Source organism: Carcharodon carcharias, chromosome 21 (assembly GCF_017639515.1).
Source record: "Carcharodon carcharias isolate sCarCar2 chromosome 21, sCarCar2.pri, whole genome shotgun sequence".
NCBI lineage: Eukaryota > Metazoa > Chordata > Chondrichthyes > Lamniformes > Lamnidae > Carcharodon > Carcharodon carcharias.
In genome coordinates, this window is record NC_054487.1 from 15,557,421 (window position 1) to 15,573,209 (window position 15,789).

General features: G+C 43.0%; 1 protein-coding gene across 2 annotated transcripts in view; it reads right to left on the reverse strand.

Moving 5' to 3' along the window:
• The window catches only part of large1 (LARGE xylosyl- and glucuronyltransferase 1), a 473,246-nt gene that overhangs the window by 166,441 nt on the left and 291,016 nt on the right, over nucleotides 1-15,789 (reverse strand). For both annotated transcript variants that reach the window (XM_041215935.1, XM_041215936.1), the window contains exons 3-4: nucleotides 9,299-9,585; nucleotides 5,848-5,930 (exon numbers count right to left, since the gene is read on the reverse strand). In XM_041215935.1, coding sequence (XP_041071869.1) covers nucleotides 5,848-5,930; nucleotides 9,299-9,585 — 370 coding nt within the window. The remainder of the gene's footprint in view (nucleotides 1-5,847; nucleotides 5,931-9,298; nucleotides 9,586-15,789) is intronic.

Below are 15,789 nucleotides of genomic sequence, written 5' to 3' on the forward strand. Positions count from 1 at the left end.
GCACAGCATCTTTCAGCCCATCCATCTACTAGTTAATTCAAGAATAACAAATGGGCCATTAACAATGATTAAAAATTGTTGTAGAATCAACCATTCTAACAGTGCAGAAGGATGTCATTCAGTCCATTATGCCTGTTCCATCTGTTTAAAAAGAAATCTCCAATTAGCTCCACTCTCTTGTTCTTTCTCCATAGCATTTCCCTTTTAAGTATTTATCCATTTTCCTTTTGCAAGTTCCTATCAAATCTGAATCCGCCTTTCAGACATTCCTGTCTTTGAACGTCAGTCCTATATCAACCATTAACTAGCAAGAGACAATCAAAAAATCCGTCTTCTAATTCCTTCATAATATTTCCCTGTGGCTGTATTTGGCAAATTGATTAGCCCCTGGGGTTTGGGGATGTTTGTTGTCATTCTTCATCTGAACTCTGACCCCAGCAGCCCAGTTAAGCTGAATGAGCCTCCCTCAGTTTCCCTTGCCCTTCGCCTCATCGATGCTCTCACCACAATATCGCTCGTCTTTGTTTATATGATTATTTCACAGTTGACTGTTTGAATTTTGCCTCATATATAACGACTTGGCTCTCAAGTTTGAGATTGCTGCAATTTTGCTCTTCTGTTGTGTACCATATGTTGGCAACTGCTTTTCTCTACTTGTGTTTTGCTTTGTTGCTTGTGTTTTATATCAACACTAATTCAAAAATCTCCAAAATAACAAGATATAAAGACCCCTGTGGCCCCTGGTGTAAAAACAGGTTTAGAAAAGGGGCAACTAGAAATTTACTTCAAACCCAATAATAGATTCAAACCTGTAAAAGGCAAATTTAGCCTTGGCTTACTGGTAATGCTCTCTTCTTTGAGTCAGTCAGTCAGAGGTTTGAGCCTTACTCCAGGGATTTGAGCATATAATCCAGGTTTACATTTTGTGCTCCACTGAAGGAGTGCTGGATTGTTGGTGATGCTCTTTTTCAGATGAGGACATCAAGCTATACCCTCTTAGGTGGGCATAAAAAGCTCCCATGACACCATTCATAAGAAATTAGTGGGGTTCTTCCTGTAATTCTGGCTAAGGTTTATCAATTAACCAGCATCACTAAATCATATTACACAGAAAGACAAAATTGTTACAGCACAGAAGGTGACCATTCGGCTCATCATGTCTGCACCGGCTCTCCGAATGAGCAATTTACCTAATGCCATTCCCCTACCTTCTCCCAAAAACCCTGCACATTTTGCCTTTTTAGGTAACAGTTTCATTTCCTTTTGAATTTTTCAGTTGAACCTGCCTGCATCACAATCTCAAGCAGTGCACTCCAGGCCCAAACACTCATTGCGCGAGAAAGGTTTTCTTCATGTCACGTTGCTATTTGTGGGACCTTGCTGTGCACAAATTTGCCACTGCATTTCACCCATTACAACAGTGACTGTACCTCATGTGAAGAGTTTTGGGATGCCCGAATGGCAGGAAAGGCACGATATAAATATAATTTATTTTTGGCTTTCTAAAGCAGATGGTACTATGTTCTTCACACCTGGGAGGAATATCCAAATAGGGTAATGGAAACCATAACCTTTGAATTAAGCATCAATGAAAGGTGTAATGGAGGAATATAAGGTTCCCCTGGATGGATGAGCACAGATTGGCTAGCTGGCCTTCCTTATCTGCATATATCATATGTTCCTATGTGCAAATTGGACCCTCTACATACTGACCTAAAAAGTTCTCCTGTACACATTTCAAGAAATCCACTCCATCCAAGCCCTTAGCATTATGTCTACCCCAATAAATGTTGGGAAAGTTGTAATCACCTAATATAATTTACCCTATTGTTATTGTTTTTACTCACCTCCGCAAATTGTGCACATATTTGCTTCTCATTTTCCCGCTGACTATCTGGGGGTCTATAATAAACACCTAACAACGTGGCTGCCCCTTTTTTATTCCTAAACTCTACACAAAGCTTAATTCAATGCCCCCTCCAAGATATATCATCTCTCCTTACTGCAGTAACTGACTCCTTAACTAATAATGCAATGCCTCCTCCTCTTTTAACCCCTCCCCTGTCTCGCCTCAAGATTCTATATCCCAGAATGTTGAGCTGCCAATCCTGCCCCTCCCTCAACCACATCTCAGTGATGACCACTATATCACAATTCCACGTGTCAATCCTCACCCTTAACTCATCCGCTTTACCCATAATACTCCTGGCATTAAAATAGAGGCCATCCAGCTTGCCTTACTCCCTTGAAGCTTATTGCAACTGTACTCCCTTTGATTTGATTGGTTTACTGTATTATGATGTATCCCTATTCTGCTAATATTCTGTGTCCCCTCCTCCTGCCGAATTAGTTTAAACTCCTCCCGACAGCACTAGCAAGCCCGCCTGTAGGGATGTTAGTCCCGCTGTGGTTCAGATGTAGACCATCCTGCTTGTACAGGTCCCACCTTCCCCAGAAACAGTCCCAGTGATCCAGGAATCTAAAAGCCTCCCTCCTGCACCAACTCTTCAGCCACGTATTCATCTGCGCTATTCTCCTATTTCTGAGCTCGCTAGCATGTGGCATTGGGAATAATCCAGAGATTACAACCCAAGAGGTCTTGCTTTTTAGTCTACTGCCTAACTCCCTGAATTCTTGATGCAAGGCCTCATCCCTTGAAATGGTTAGATTGTCTCTTGTTGAAGATGGTCATTGCCTGGCACTTGTGTGGCGCAAATGTTACTTTCCACTTGTCAGCCCAAGCCTGGATATTGTCTAGGTCTTGCTGCATTTGGACATGGACTGCTTCAGTATCTGAGGAGTTGTGAATGGTGCTGAACATTGTGCAATCATCCGCAAATGTCTCTACTCCTGACCTTATGATGGAAGGAAGGTCATTGATGAAGCAGCTGAAGATGGTTGGGCCTAGGCCTTAGGATGTGGGTTGAAGTCTCATTATCTGTGCACTGAATGAAAGGTGGCAATCTAATCCATTCTTGAGGTAAGTCTTTCTTCCTGATGAGATATTAAACTGCAGCCCTGTCTAGATCTGCCTCCATGCCAACGTTCTTCCTTCAACCATCAGTGTAAAATACAGATTAACTGGAACGGTGGCATAGTGATTATCTTACTAGACTAGTAATCCTGAGGCCCAAATTATGATCCAAAGATATATATGAGTTCAAATCCCACCACCAATGCAGCTAGGGAACATTAGTTAAGTTAATAAATTCATCTGGTATAAAAAGCTCGAATCAGTAGTGATCACCATGCAATCCAACTGGTTCACTAATGTCCTTTAGGGAAAGAAATTTGCCATCCTTACTTAGAATGGTCTTTTTGTGTCTCCAGACCCACAACAATGTGGCTGACTTAAATGCCCTTTGCAATGACATTGCAAACTACTCAGTTGAGTGACACATAGGGATAGGCAATAAACACTGGCCTTGCTAGTGTCCAGATCTGATGAATGATTAAATTAAGTTCAATTACCTGGTCACTCGCTGGTTGGTTATGGGCCTTTGCTGCGTCCAAATTGATTGCTATATTTGCCTGCACACCATGATAATATACTTCAAAGAGTAACTTTACCACAACAACTCACATCTTAAATATAGAAGAATGTTCCAAAGTACTTTATGGGTGAGATATTAGGAGAAGTGACTCAACACTTGGTCAAAGAGGGGGGTTTTAAGTCAGTCTTAGTGGAGAAAGAGGAGCAGCGGACGGAGGTGGAGAGGCAGGGGAGTTTATAGTAGGAATTTAGGAACGTGGATTGGAGGCAAGTTGAAGGCACCGATGGTGAGCTGAAGGAAGGTAGGATGCATGAGGCCGGAGTTGGAGAAGCAGAATGTTCTGAGAGTCTGTAGGGCTAGAGGTGGCTCCAGAGAGAATGTAGTTGGCGGGGGGGGGGGGTGGCGGCAGCAACACCATGTTGGAATCTATAAATGAGGAAGACAGCTTCTAATTTGAGATATTGGATGACTGGGAACAGATGCAGGTCAGCAAGAATGGGTTTGGTGGTGTTGGGCTCGCCTGGGCTTGTTGCATGATAATATATGGACAGCAGAGCTTGTGAGATGTGTAGTACTTTGGGGAATGCCAGGGACATGATTAGGTGCCACAGAAATGCAAGGTGTTTCCATTCTTTTAAACAACTTTGGCATCAATTATCATTGCAAACTAAAACTCAGCTAAAATGTTTTGAGAGTCTCAAACAAAGACAGAGTAAAGACTGAGGAAGAATCCGGAAGAAAAATACTGAACAGAATTAGAATGAAGCAAAAGGCCAAATAACCCACACCCTCTGTATCAAAACTGTTTCACGACTATAGGTTACAGCTCTCCTAGTTGGTAAGACGACATTGTGTGACAGGGACATAAAGACCAAGCAGGCCCAGACCAAACTTCTAGCCTGCATTGAGTTATTTGAGCTGTCGGTGGCCAAGTGTTGCAGACTGGCACGTTCCAAGACCCAGGACTATGTGCTGAGGGATGCACTAAAGCTCGGGGCAACCACCGCAAAGGTTCAACGTGGAAAGGTTAGAGTTAAAGGCCCTCGTGCCACATACATTGAGGTTCAGGAACCTATGTAAAACCCTCAGGCCCATATGCACCAGAGAAGTCTTGAACTGAAATCAAATTGTAAATAGAGCTGTAATTGTAAGTGTAGTGAGGCACCTCAGGGTGCTACCATACTGTAGTTAAAAAAATTGGCCTGTATTGCACCTTATGTAATATCAGATTTGAACTGTTATGTCATGTACCTTTACAAATTTTATGAATAAAGTATATTGCTTAGTTAATTGATCTCAGCCATTGTTGATATAATTGGTTCAAATACAACATACAACTTAGGAGGAGGAGGCCATTCAGCCCCTTTGAGCCAGCTCTGCCATTCAATAAGATCATGGCTGATCTGATTCTGGGCTCAACTCCACATCCCACCTACCCCAATAACCTTTGACTCTTTTTGTCAATCAAGAATCTACCTCTGCCTTAAAAATATTCAATGACCCTGTCTCCACTGCTTTCTGGGGAAGAGAGTTCCAAAGACTTAGGAGCCTCTGAGAGAAAAAATTCTTCCGATTTCCACCTTAAATGGGGGGGCTCCTTATTTTTAAACTGTGTGCCCAGTTCTAGTCTCTCCCACAAGGGGAAACATCCTTTCAGCATCCACCCTGTCAAGTCTCCTCAGGATTTTAAGTGTTTCAATAAGGTCACCTCTCATTCTTCTAAACTCCAATGGATACAGGCTCAGCCTATTCAACCTCTCCTCATAAGGTAAGCCCCATCTTTGGTAACAGTCAAGAGAACCTTCTCTGAACTGCTTCTAATGCAATTATATCCTTTCTTAAATAAGGAGGCCAAAACTGTACACAGTACTCCAGATGTGGTCTCACCACAGCTGTACTGAACATCCCTACTTTTATATTCCATTCCTCCTGCAATAAACGACAACGTTCCATTTGTCTTCCTAATCACTTGCTGTACCTACATACTAACTTTTTGTGATTCACCCAGGACACCCAGATCCCTCTGTATCTCAGAGTTCTAACTCTGGCTTGGGAAAGGAGGAAATCAGCTGGTGTTAGCACTTGCCGTCGCTAGAAAATTGAGGGACTGGATTTTGCGTGAGAAGGTGATCAACACTTTACGTGATTAAATAGCTGGTTGGCATTCACTACCTTTGTTTGCGTTCTTATTTCAACAAGATATTAGAAGGCAACCAGTGCATTAATCAGCAGGTCAGGATAGACAGGAGTGTTAAAATGTGATGATTGCACCAGCCTCTGGGCATGGGTGCCTGCTTCTGTGAGACATATAGTGAAGCAAGATTATTGAAAAGGAAGCATCGTGCATACGCACCGGTGAAACAGAACGGACTTTACGAGTGTCACAACATCACGGCTCGCATTGTATCCTGCGCACACAATGGCAATGTGGATTGTCTGCAAAAATAAAACAAAAACAATTATGTTTTCACACAGTCAAAGAATCTTTTCCCCAATTTTCTTCTCTCCTCTTCTGAAGGAGCTAGCCCTTGCTGGGGTTTGGTTCACGGTATTGCTCGTCCTGGGTACCGTACCTGTTTGCCCATTTTTCAACCTGTGGCCTCAGGCAGCGAATATTGTTCGGCAGTTCAGCCGTAATGGGCATCATCGCCAAAGCCAATCGTGTTCTCAACCAAATGTCTGCATTCAGCATTTTCTATCACCACTTCTCTCACTGGAGAGCAATCAGGAGCTGGAAACCTGGGAGATTCTACTCCTCACTAGTTCTATAAGTGCTGAAGCCAACTGTACTTTACCAACTACTGCACTGGCTAAGGACAATAGAATATTCTCCTCCATATGTCTTAGTACAAGATCAGGTGGTATCTGTCCTGCAAAGCTAATGGGCGGAATTTCAAAATCACATCATGATCTGCTTGGACTATGATATGGACATTTAAAAATCAGGAGAAGATGAACACAACATGAAATAGAATCCAGAGTAACTCAGGGTTAACTTTGCTACGACTGAGAGAAAATGAGAACTGATTCTCTAATCAGTGCAGGTCGCATCAATTCTCTTTCTCAGTAAACTTTCTATTCAAGAGATATAATCCTGATCAATGACTTGATCAAGAGCCACTCTTTAGTAAAGCTGCAACACTGCATTATGAAAGAATGGGATCCATATCTTTACCTCAGTGAACTCCACGGGCCCGATCTTAACTCTGTGTAAGTGAATGGATTTTGAGTGAGATTAAGTTTTGCCACCAGTTTTCAATTATTTTGCTACCTAAGTCTACTATTTTATCCTCCTTTATGAAACTCTTGAGAACCTTTCCCCAAGCTTTTAGTCACCTGGCTTAATATTTCCTTCAACAAAATGTTAGGAAGACTGAAGCCATTGCCTTTGGCCCCTGCCACAAGCTGCATTCCATGTCACCATTTCCATCCCAGTAAACAATCTGAGTCAGTTATCTTTCACTAGCACTGTCAATGCTAGTTATCCTCTGCTTGGCGGAAGTGCTGGTACCTAAAGGAAGCTGCAGAAACTGCTCAGAAGGCTAACTGAGCTGCCCACAGTACTGCCTTTGTCACACCGTCACCAGCACTGTCACTGCTGCTCGGCAATGTTTTTTTCCCCTCAACATGCCAAAAACAGATTCTTCAATCTGTGTCAAATGGGGAGGAAGTCTGCAACAATACATCATGCACACTGATACCATGTGACTCGAATTCCGATGGAAGATAACTTTCCTTGCTCAACTTCAAAATAAAGACTCCAGAAGTTTGTGAAAAAGTAGACAAGTTGTTTGATCTGTAGATGAGCAGGACGCAGAGGCTTGGTCCTAGGTGACAATCAATGTATTGATCCTTTGAAGGACTCTGGATAATTGTAATGTGCTTTTAAGCTTAAGCCAATCAGGCACAGGATTGGTTTCAACTGCTGGCAAATGTTAAAAGCTTATGAATCAATGCATTGCACCCTAAGTGGCATTCCCCCTATCAAGGGAGCTTTGTTCTAAGAAGTGAACAGGTTATACATTATTTAGTTGCATTTAGTTGGATAAAATGGTAGACTTAGGTAGCAAAATAATTGAAAACTGGTGGCAAAATTTAATCTCACTCAAAATCCATTCACTTACACAGAGTTAAGATCGGGCCCATGGAGTTCACTGAGGTAAAGATATGGATCCCATCCTTTCATAAGGCACTGTTGCGGCTTTACTAAAGAGTGGCTCTTGATCAAGTCATTGATCAGGACACAACAAATCTAATGTCTGGGGCCAGTAGGTGTCTAACAGCATGCTGTGTGGTTACTTCCCTTTCCAGCAAGAAAGGTCACTAATTTACAGTTCTCTCAGGGGATTTGAGTAACCTGCTACACATTGTCTAAATGATATGAACCGACTAGAATAGGCAGCTTAGAATAATTTCAGCCATAATGTCCATCAGAGGCTCAGTCAGAGACTACTGAAAGAAGTAGAAAGTTTTCAGACAATCTCATTTAATGTTTTGGTACAATTTACATTGTGTTCAAGGCTACTGCAAGTTGGGGTTCAGGTTCCTCTGGCTACTATTCTCAAAAGTGGTTTTATAAGATTTTTTTTACATTAAAAGCTCTACTTAATGCTACTTGTTTTCTTAATTGTCTTCTGCTTCTACATAATTGTCTAGCCTGTGTAAAAAAGTCAAAATGTTTATCTTAGCCTGAGTAAAACTGAAGGGCTGACATTTACCACCTTTTGCAACAGGCATGACATCATTGTAGCCACGTCTCATAGTTTTTGATGTATTATACCATTTCAGGGGCAATTGTTAGTTCTCTAGTATGTCATCGAACTCGTGACACATGCGGGTGAAGGGCTTGGTTTACAGGAGACTTAGCCTGTTTATAGAAACAGTCTTACTGCTGTGTAGTAATGATAAAAAGGTGTGGAAGACAAATACAAATGGCATCTCCCTTGAGCCAGTCCCACCTGTTCACATCTGTAATTGTGAGAACATATAATGGACAGTCTGGGGGGAAACAATTGCAATTGCTTGAAAAAGAAGAGAGAATCTGCTGGAAGCACACAGCATCATATAGGCATAACACCAGGCAATATTTCATGTAAAACCTTTGAACAGACTGGATTAAGCTGCTCAATAACTCAATTGGCAAATGGCTGGCCCAAGAGCACTTTCATGAGGATAATTAGCAATGGGCAAAGGTGGCAATGGGCACATCCTTGCAGGTTAAGAAGAGCAAGAGTGTTTCCTCATAGGCCCTGCCAGGAGCCTTTGGGAGTGAATTTGGGAAAACATTTAAATGGGCCATACAGCTAAGAGGATCCATAATTCAATTCCCAATCTGTGCTGAGGTTGGAGATCTTGACTGGTTGGCTGGAGCGGCCTCACATTTGGTCTCAGCACCCCTGGAGAGCGAGCAAGAGCGAGAGATAGTTGGTCTACTGAAAAATCATCATGCTTGCAGGTGCCCAGTTGTGACCATGCAAATAAAACATGTAATCATAATTCATACATAGTTACGAGTAATATTTATCAGAAAAATAAAAGCCATTCACACTTATGATGGGGAAAATGGATAAAAATTTGAAGCAGAAGGTAATATGGGGGAGAGCAGGGATGTAGGAATAGTTTGCATTGCTTTGGCTAAGAGTTGGAACAAACAAAATAGACCAGATTGACTCCATCTATGTTGTAAACTATTATAGTTCTATCAAAAATATAAAATTTTACCACCATGGGGGGAGAAAAAAATCAACAGGAGAGATGGATACAAGGTTGGAGAACCAAGCATGAAGGAATGGAAGTAGAGTTACCTCGCACTTTTCTACGGTGGGCCATTTGCCACATTCCGAGCCATTCCACGCCAATGCATGCACCACCTCATTGTCTCCCGTGCCTTCCTCCGTGGAATAGCTTTTGGAATGGTTCCTATGGCGATGGACTCGGGTCTGGGCGAGGCTGAGCTGCTTACGAAGGGCCTGGTTTTCCTCTTCTACCTCTCGCATTCGCACTTCCATGGATTCCCGCTCTCTCTGGTTGAACATGTACCGCGGGCTGTTTGCTGGGGCTTCGTAGGGAGTGAGTGAGACTGGCTTCTCATCTGCAAAATGAACAGGCATGAGCACGGTCACAGCAGTGAACACAAAGTAAAAGTGCGCTCCTTTCAGATTGTCACCAGAGCTGGTCTAAGAACATCAGGAATTGAATGTGTTTTTTTTCCCCAGTGAAGAACCTTAAATTGAGTTATTTGCCCTGAGGGATTCAGCAGTGGGTGGCACAGTGGGTTAGACATTTCATTTTAGCTAAAGAATCCAAGTTCGTGTCCAGCCGAGATCAACGAGATGGAAATCTTTGCTGCTGGTCAGGGTTCGATGGAGAATGATATTGATTTCATAAACTGAGAATGCTATAGCACTGCAGGAGGCTTTTGGACCATCGTACCTGTTTGGTTGAGTGATCTAATAGTTCCACTCTCCTGTCCATTTCACCATATCCCTGTCAACGATTCCTCCAGGTATTTATCCAATTCCCTTTTGACAGTTACTGCTAAATCTGCTTCCACCACCCTTTCAAGCAGTACATTCAGATCACAACACCTACTGAGTAAAAGGTTTTTTTCTCCTTGTCACCTCTGGCTTTATCCCTGATATGAAGGTACTTGATGGAACAGTGTACACACAGCCACTGGCCTCCTAAAAAGGGAAAGTGGTCAGGTAGACGGTCACATAGTGGTAGTGTCACTAAACTAGTAATACAAAGGCCCAGGCTAATACTCTGGAGGCATGGGTTCAAATCCCACCATGCTGGCTGGTAGGACTGAAATTCAATTAATAAAACTGGAACTGCAAGTTCGTTGCAGTGATGGTGATTATGAAACAGTCATCAATTGTGGTAAAAATCCGTCATGTTCACAGGGTTGCCAACTCCAGTCTCCAGGAATTGAAGGTCAATCTCCAGGACTCTGCTCTGTGCAATCCTGGAGAAAAATCATCGGAACATTCAAAAAGATAGCTTCTAAAAACAACATTCTTTTACTTCATTTCTCTTTACCAGATATAAAAATATTGAAAATGGAGGAAAAAAAAGGCTGTTTGGCTGGCAGTCAAACATCATCCAATTGGGCAATTGATCATTTATTTTGCTTTCCAATTGGTGTAGGAAGGCAGTGCATCATAAGGATGGATGCATTGGCCAACGAATGGCTAGAGCATGGGGACAAGTCACGTGATGAAACCTCCAAGAATACACTTACTCACAGTTGGCAACCCTACTGGTTCACTAATGCCCTTGAGGGGAGGAAATCTGCCCACCTTACCTGGTCTGACCTACTTGTGACTCCATACCCACAGCAATGTGGTTGACTCTTAACTGCCCTCTGAAATGGCCGAGCAAGCCACTCAGTTGTACCAAACTGCTACAGAAAAGTCAAAAATGCCCTGCAGCAGTTCAAGGTTGTGGCTCACTATCATCTTCTCAAGGGCAATTAGGGATGGGCAACAACTGTTCGCATAGCCCAGTGACACCCACATCCCATGAAAGAATTTTTTTAAAATTCCTTACTTCCAGCAAGACACTTTACTGATAAACTCAGTTCAGGAGGACTCATTTGGAAGAAAGCTTGTTTCTATATAGGCATCACTGATGGTAATAATTATTAAAAGGATCTAAGCAAATTACCTTAAGTAAATACCAAAACAGAAGGTATTTTATTTTACCTCTGGGTGCCAGTTACCTTGTCCAGCAACTGTTTTACACTTCAGTGTAAGTGAAGGTGATAATAAACACATGGAAATGACTCTGACAGTTAAGGTCCTATGAAATGGTCTATCAAACCACTCAGGTGTCATGCAAAGCTTTTGAACTTCATAAATATGAATAGAAGTCAGACAGATCTAACAAGAATGACCCAGGCATCAAGCAGAAAATGACTAAGGCAATTTCAACTGTGTCAACCCTGAAAATGCACCTTATAAACATCTAAGATTGGTGTTCAAGTTGCCGGAACTGCCCCACAAGCTGGACAAGCATCAGACTCATATCCATCAGCCAGTATTTTAGACTCCTTCAGAGCTATGGCGTGTCTCGCTTCCTGGAGGACACATCCTTGCCAACTCGAAGGGCCCCGCAGGCGTTTCATGCTCAAATGAGCCTTAAGTGGCTGCAGGCGGGACTTCCACCCCTCACTTGGGACAAGGTCTCACCTTAAAGTGTTGCTGACCGCTCTGATTATGTGGCAGCAATCGACTTCCTGCAGTCAAAGCACAGCAATGGACAGGAGAGGATCTTCAGGAGGACATTGGAATGTAAGCTTGGGAGTGGAGGCCCAGGTAAGTTCAAGGAGTCCCAGAGCTGGGAGGGTAGGGAAGTCTTGGGGTGGGCACAAAAGGGGGCAATCAGGGTCTCTGGGGAGAGGCCGGTGGGGAGGGAGGTCTAGAGGCCACTGGACCTTAAGGGGGGGGCAGGTTGCCCATTTCAGAAGGGGCTTCTGATGTGGGTGCCCCCTCCATCCCTTCCCGCCTGGGATCTAAAGTTGAGGCTGTGCAGAAAACAGCCCTTAAGTGACCAATAATTGGCCAATTAAGGGCCTCAATTGGGCCAAGGGCGAGCTCCCTGTCTGTGGCCTTGCCCAACCCAGCGTAAAATCGCTGTGTGGTCGGGGGCGGGTGGGAATCCTGTTCCTTCAATTTCACACTCCTCCCCCCTCCCAATCCCTCCGTCAGCCTGAAAACCTGTCGGTGAAGTGTAAAATTCTGCCATACGTCTTGGACAAGACATGTCACAACAGCAGTGGGGACCTACCAGAGATATACAGGTGGATGGCTGGGACCTTGACTCTGCACCCCATGATGTCCCCTGGCTTCAGGTCAAAAATGGACATTGCTGCTGATTACCACCTACTGCTCCCTAGCAAACTAATTGGTATCTCTCCACTTTGAGCACAACTTGCAGGATGCACAAAGGAAAGTAGAGGCATAGGATTAACTGTGGGTGGAGGGTTTCAACCAGGAGTTGCTCAATAGTAGCGCTACAAACCAAGCTGGCCTTGTTCTGAAGGACTTAACTGACAGGTGGTGAGGGGCCGAACATAAAGAAGTAACCTACTTGGCCTCGTCCCCATTGACATTCCTGTCAAAGGTACAAATGTCCACAATGGCACTGACAAGAATTCCCATCACATAAAGAGGAATTCTCCTGGACATATCACCTCAAAGAACCTCTCCAACACCCCATCCTAACATGGGCTTATAGAATAGTTCCTTCATCATCTCTGGGCTAATATCCTGGGATTCCCGACCAAACCCCAAAGTGGGAACACTTCACCAGAAGGACATGCAGCACTTCAAGGGAAGGGGCCACCGGCATCTTCTCAGTCAACTGGGAATGTAACTTTGCCGGTGTCGCTCGTGTTTTGAGAGAAACTAGTTGTACATTAATGAGCATTCTCTGAACTGCCAGCATCCTGTTCAGTAGCTGACACTGCCTTTTGCAGGTTAAAACTGGGCCTCCCTAAGTTTGGCAATATCAATTGATGATATTCTGTGATATGTGGGCGTCATGTGTCAATATTTACAGAGGATCCCAAGAAGCAAAGGCATGGGTGGAATCTTACAGCCCTGTTGTGACGGGGGTGGGGCCAGAGCTGGGAAATGTGGCGAGCACGTTCAACGGGCCATAAAATTCCGCCCCATATCTTTTCAGAAACTTGTCAAGCTTTGGATGGGTTTCTCACACAAAGAAGTTTGAAAAGCCTGCCCATCACCAGTGCAGATCATATAGACGTGTCTGTCTTCAGAAAATGAGCATGAACAAGTGCAATTTTTTGATGTAGAAAATTAAAGATGAAAGGTGAAAGAAGAAATTGGAGAGCAGGGAATATCTCAAGGCGCCCTTCATAACATTGTTTCCCATCCATGGCATCAATCATAAGAATATAGGAAAAGGAATAGGTCACTCAGCCCCTTGAGCTTATTTTGACATTCAATGAGAATATGGCTGATCTACACTTTAACTCTATATACCAACCTTTTCTCCATATTTCAAAATGCTAGCATTAGAAAACTCTAGCGATCTCAGATTTAAGATTAACAATTGATGTACCATTTATTGCTGTTTGCAGAACACTGTTTTCAAACTTCTGCCACCCTTTGTGTTTTGTGTGTAGAAGTGTTTCCTGTATCACTCCTGATACTGGCTCTAATTTTAGGCCATGTCTCCAAGTCCTACACTCCCCAACAAGCGGAAAGAGTGTCTATCAATCTGTTCCTCTTACTATCGTGAAAACTTTGATCAAATCATCCCTTAATTTTCTAAATTTCAAATACAACAACACTGGTTTGTGCAATTTTGCCTTGTGATTTAAGCCTTGGAGTTCTAGTGTCACTTTGGTAAATTTACACTTTACTCCCTCCAAAGCCAACATATCCTTCCCAAGTTGTGGTGTCCAGAACAGCTCACAATACTCCAGGTGCAGTTTAACCAGGGCAAAACTTCTACTCACTTGTATTCTAGGCCAACAGATATAAAGGCCAGTATTCCTTTAGCGCCCTTTTTGATTATTTTATGAACCTGTTCATAGCATTTTAATGATTTATGTATCTGGATCCCCTCCAAGTCTCTTTGGACCTCCATGGTTTCCAGTTTTTCACCATTTAGAAAGTATCCTGTTGCATCGTTCTTATATCTAAAGTGGATGACTTCACATTGGCCTACATCAAAATCCATTTGCCATAGTTATGTCTAAAATGATGATTCATTTCATCTATTAATATCTCTGTAATTTTATGCTTCATCTATACTGTTTACAATGCCACCTATCTTTGTGTCATCAGAAAAGTTGGATATGTGCCTTTCTGTCCCATGAATTAAATCATTACTAAATGGTGAATAATTGAGCCCAAACAGAGACCATTGTGGGACACCACTTGTCACATCCTGCCAATTAGAGTACCTGTCTGTTATCACTACTCTCTAACTCCTACCACTCGGCCAAAGCTCTCACCAAGTTAATAATTTGTCTTCAATTCCATGAGCTCAATGAGCTTCAATTGTAGCTACACTTAAATTAGTGCTGTATCAAGAAGCCATAGGGGGGAGGCAAGAAGACTGCAAAAGGGTTGGGGAAGGAAGAGAGGGGGGGTGTGTGTGTGGTTCAAACCATCTTTCTTCCACCCCTCCCCCGACCCAGCAGTAGCTGGGGAAGACATCGCCTCCCCACTGCCTGAAGATCAACAGGCCCCCACCCACCGTCCACTCAACATCAGAGACACCCACCGGAACTTTCTCATTTCCCTCCTGTGCCTCCCTACCCTTCACTCCTCTCCCTCCTCTCCTTTACTGCCTAAAAGGGGGGAGGTTATTTCTACCTCTCTCCCCCCCTCCCCTCCTTAGGGAGGAACTTTATATTTGAAATATATATATTAAAAAGAAAATCAAGAGGCCGTACAGCTGGAAATTTAGAAAGGCCCCAAGATAAAACGGAGAAGTAACTCAAGTTGTTCAGGTCAAAAATTCCTAACTTTTCATTCCAACCAATAGGATTTTGAAGATGGGGGGAGGTGATTGTCTGGTGAAGGTAAAGTCTGAATCACCATATAATAAGACTGGCATCAAGAATTGCACTCTGTTCTGACCAATGTTTATCGCTGAATTAACATCTAAAAATCATCACTTTGCTGCATGCAATGGACAAATTGGCTGCTGTGTTTCCTACGTTACAAGGTTACTACACCTCAAAAGCACTTGATTAGCTGTAAATTACTTGGGATGTCTTAAGGTCATGGAGGGGGCTACGGAAGTGCAAATCTTTCTTTTCGTTCAGTTCAGATGAAATTCACATCGATTTATAAAAAAATTTGAAGTCACCATTTCTAAAATCATATTTGTACCATTTCTTATCTTGTCATCTCTACAACAGAATAATAATCATCATCATCATGCCAATTCAAGTGACTTTTTCCTGCTGTCTACAGATCTTCTGGGCTAGGGAGAGGGAAAGTAAGTCAGGCTGGATCGCCCTTGTATTCCACTGAGCTGTACTGAAAAGCTACTTGGATATCTCAGGATGACAGTATTGGGCTGGGTTTCAATGTTTTGTATGGCAGAATAGCCTTCGAGCCCTCAACCTAAGGCTTAGCCTAATGCTCAGGTAATGACTCCCTGATCAGGCGGGAGAAAAATCAGGAGGGGGACCTTTTAAAATAACTCAGCATTTGAATCTCAAGGATTAAGTTCTCTAATGGTAATGCTCTTGGACAAATAATCCAGAGGCCTGGACTAATGCTCCAAAGACATGCATTCAAATCCC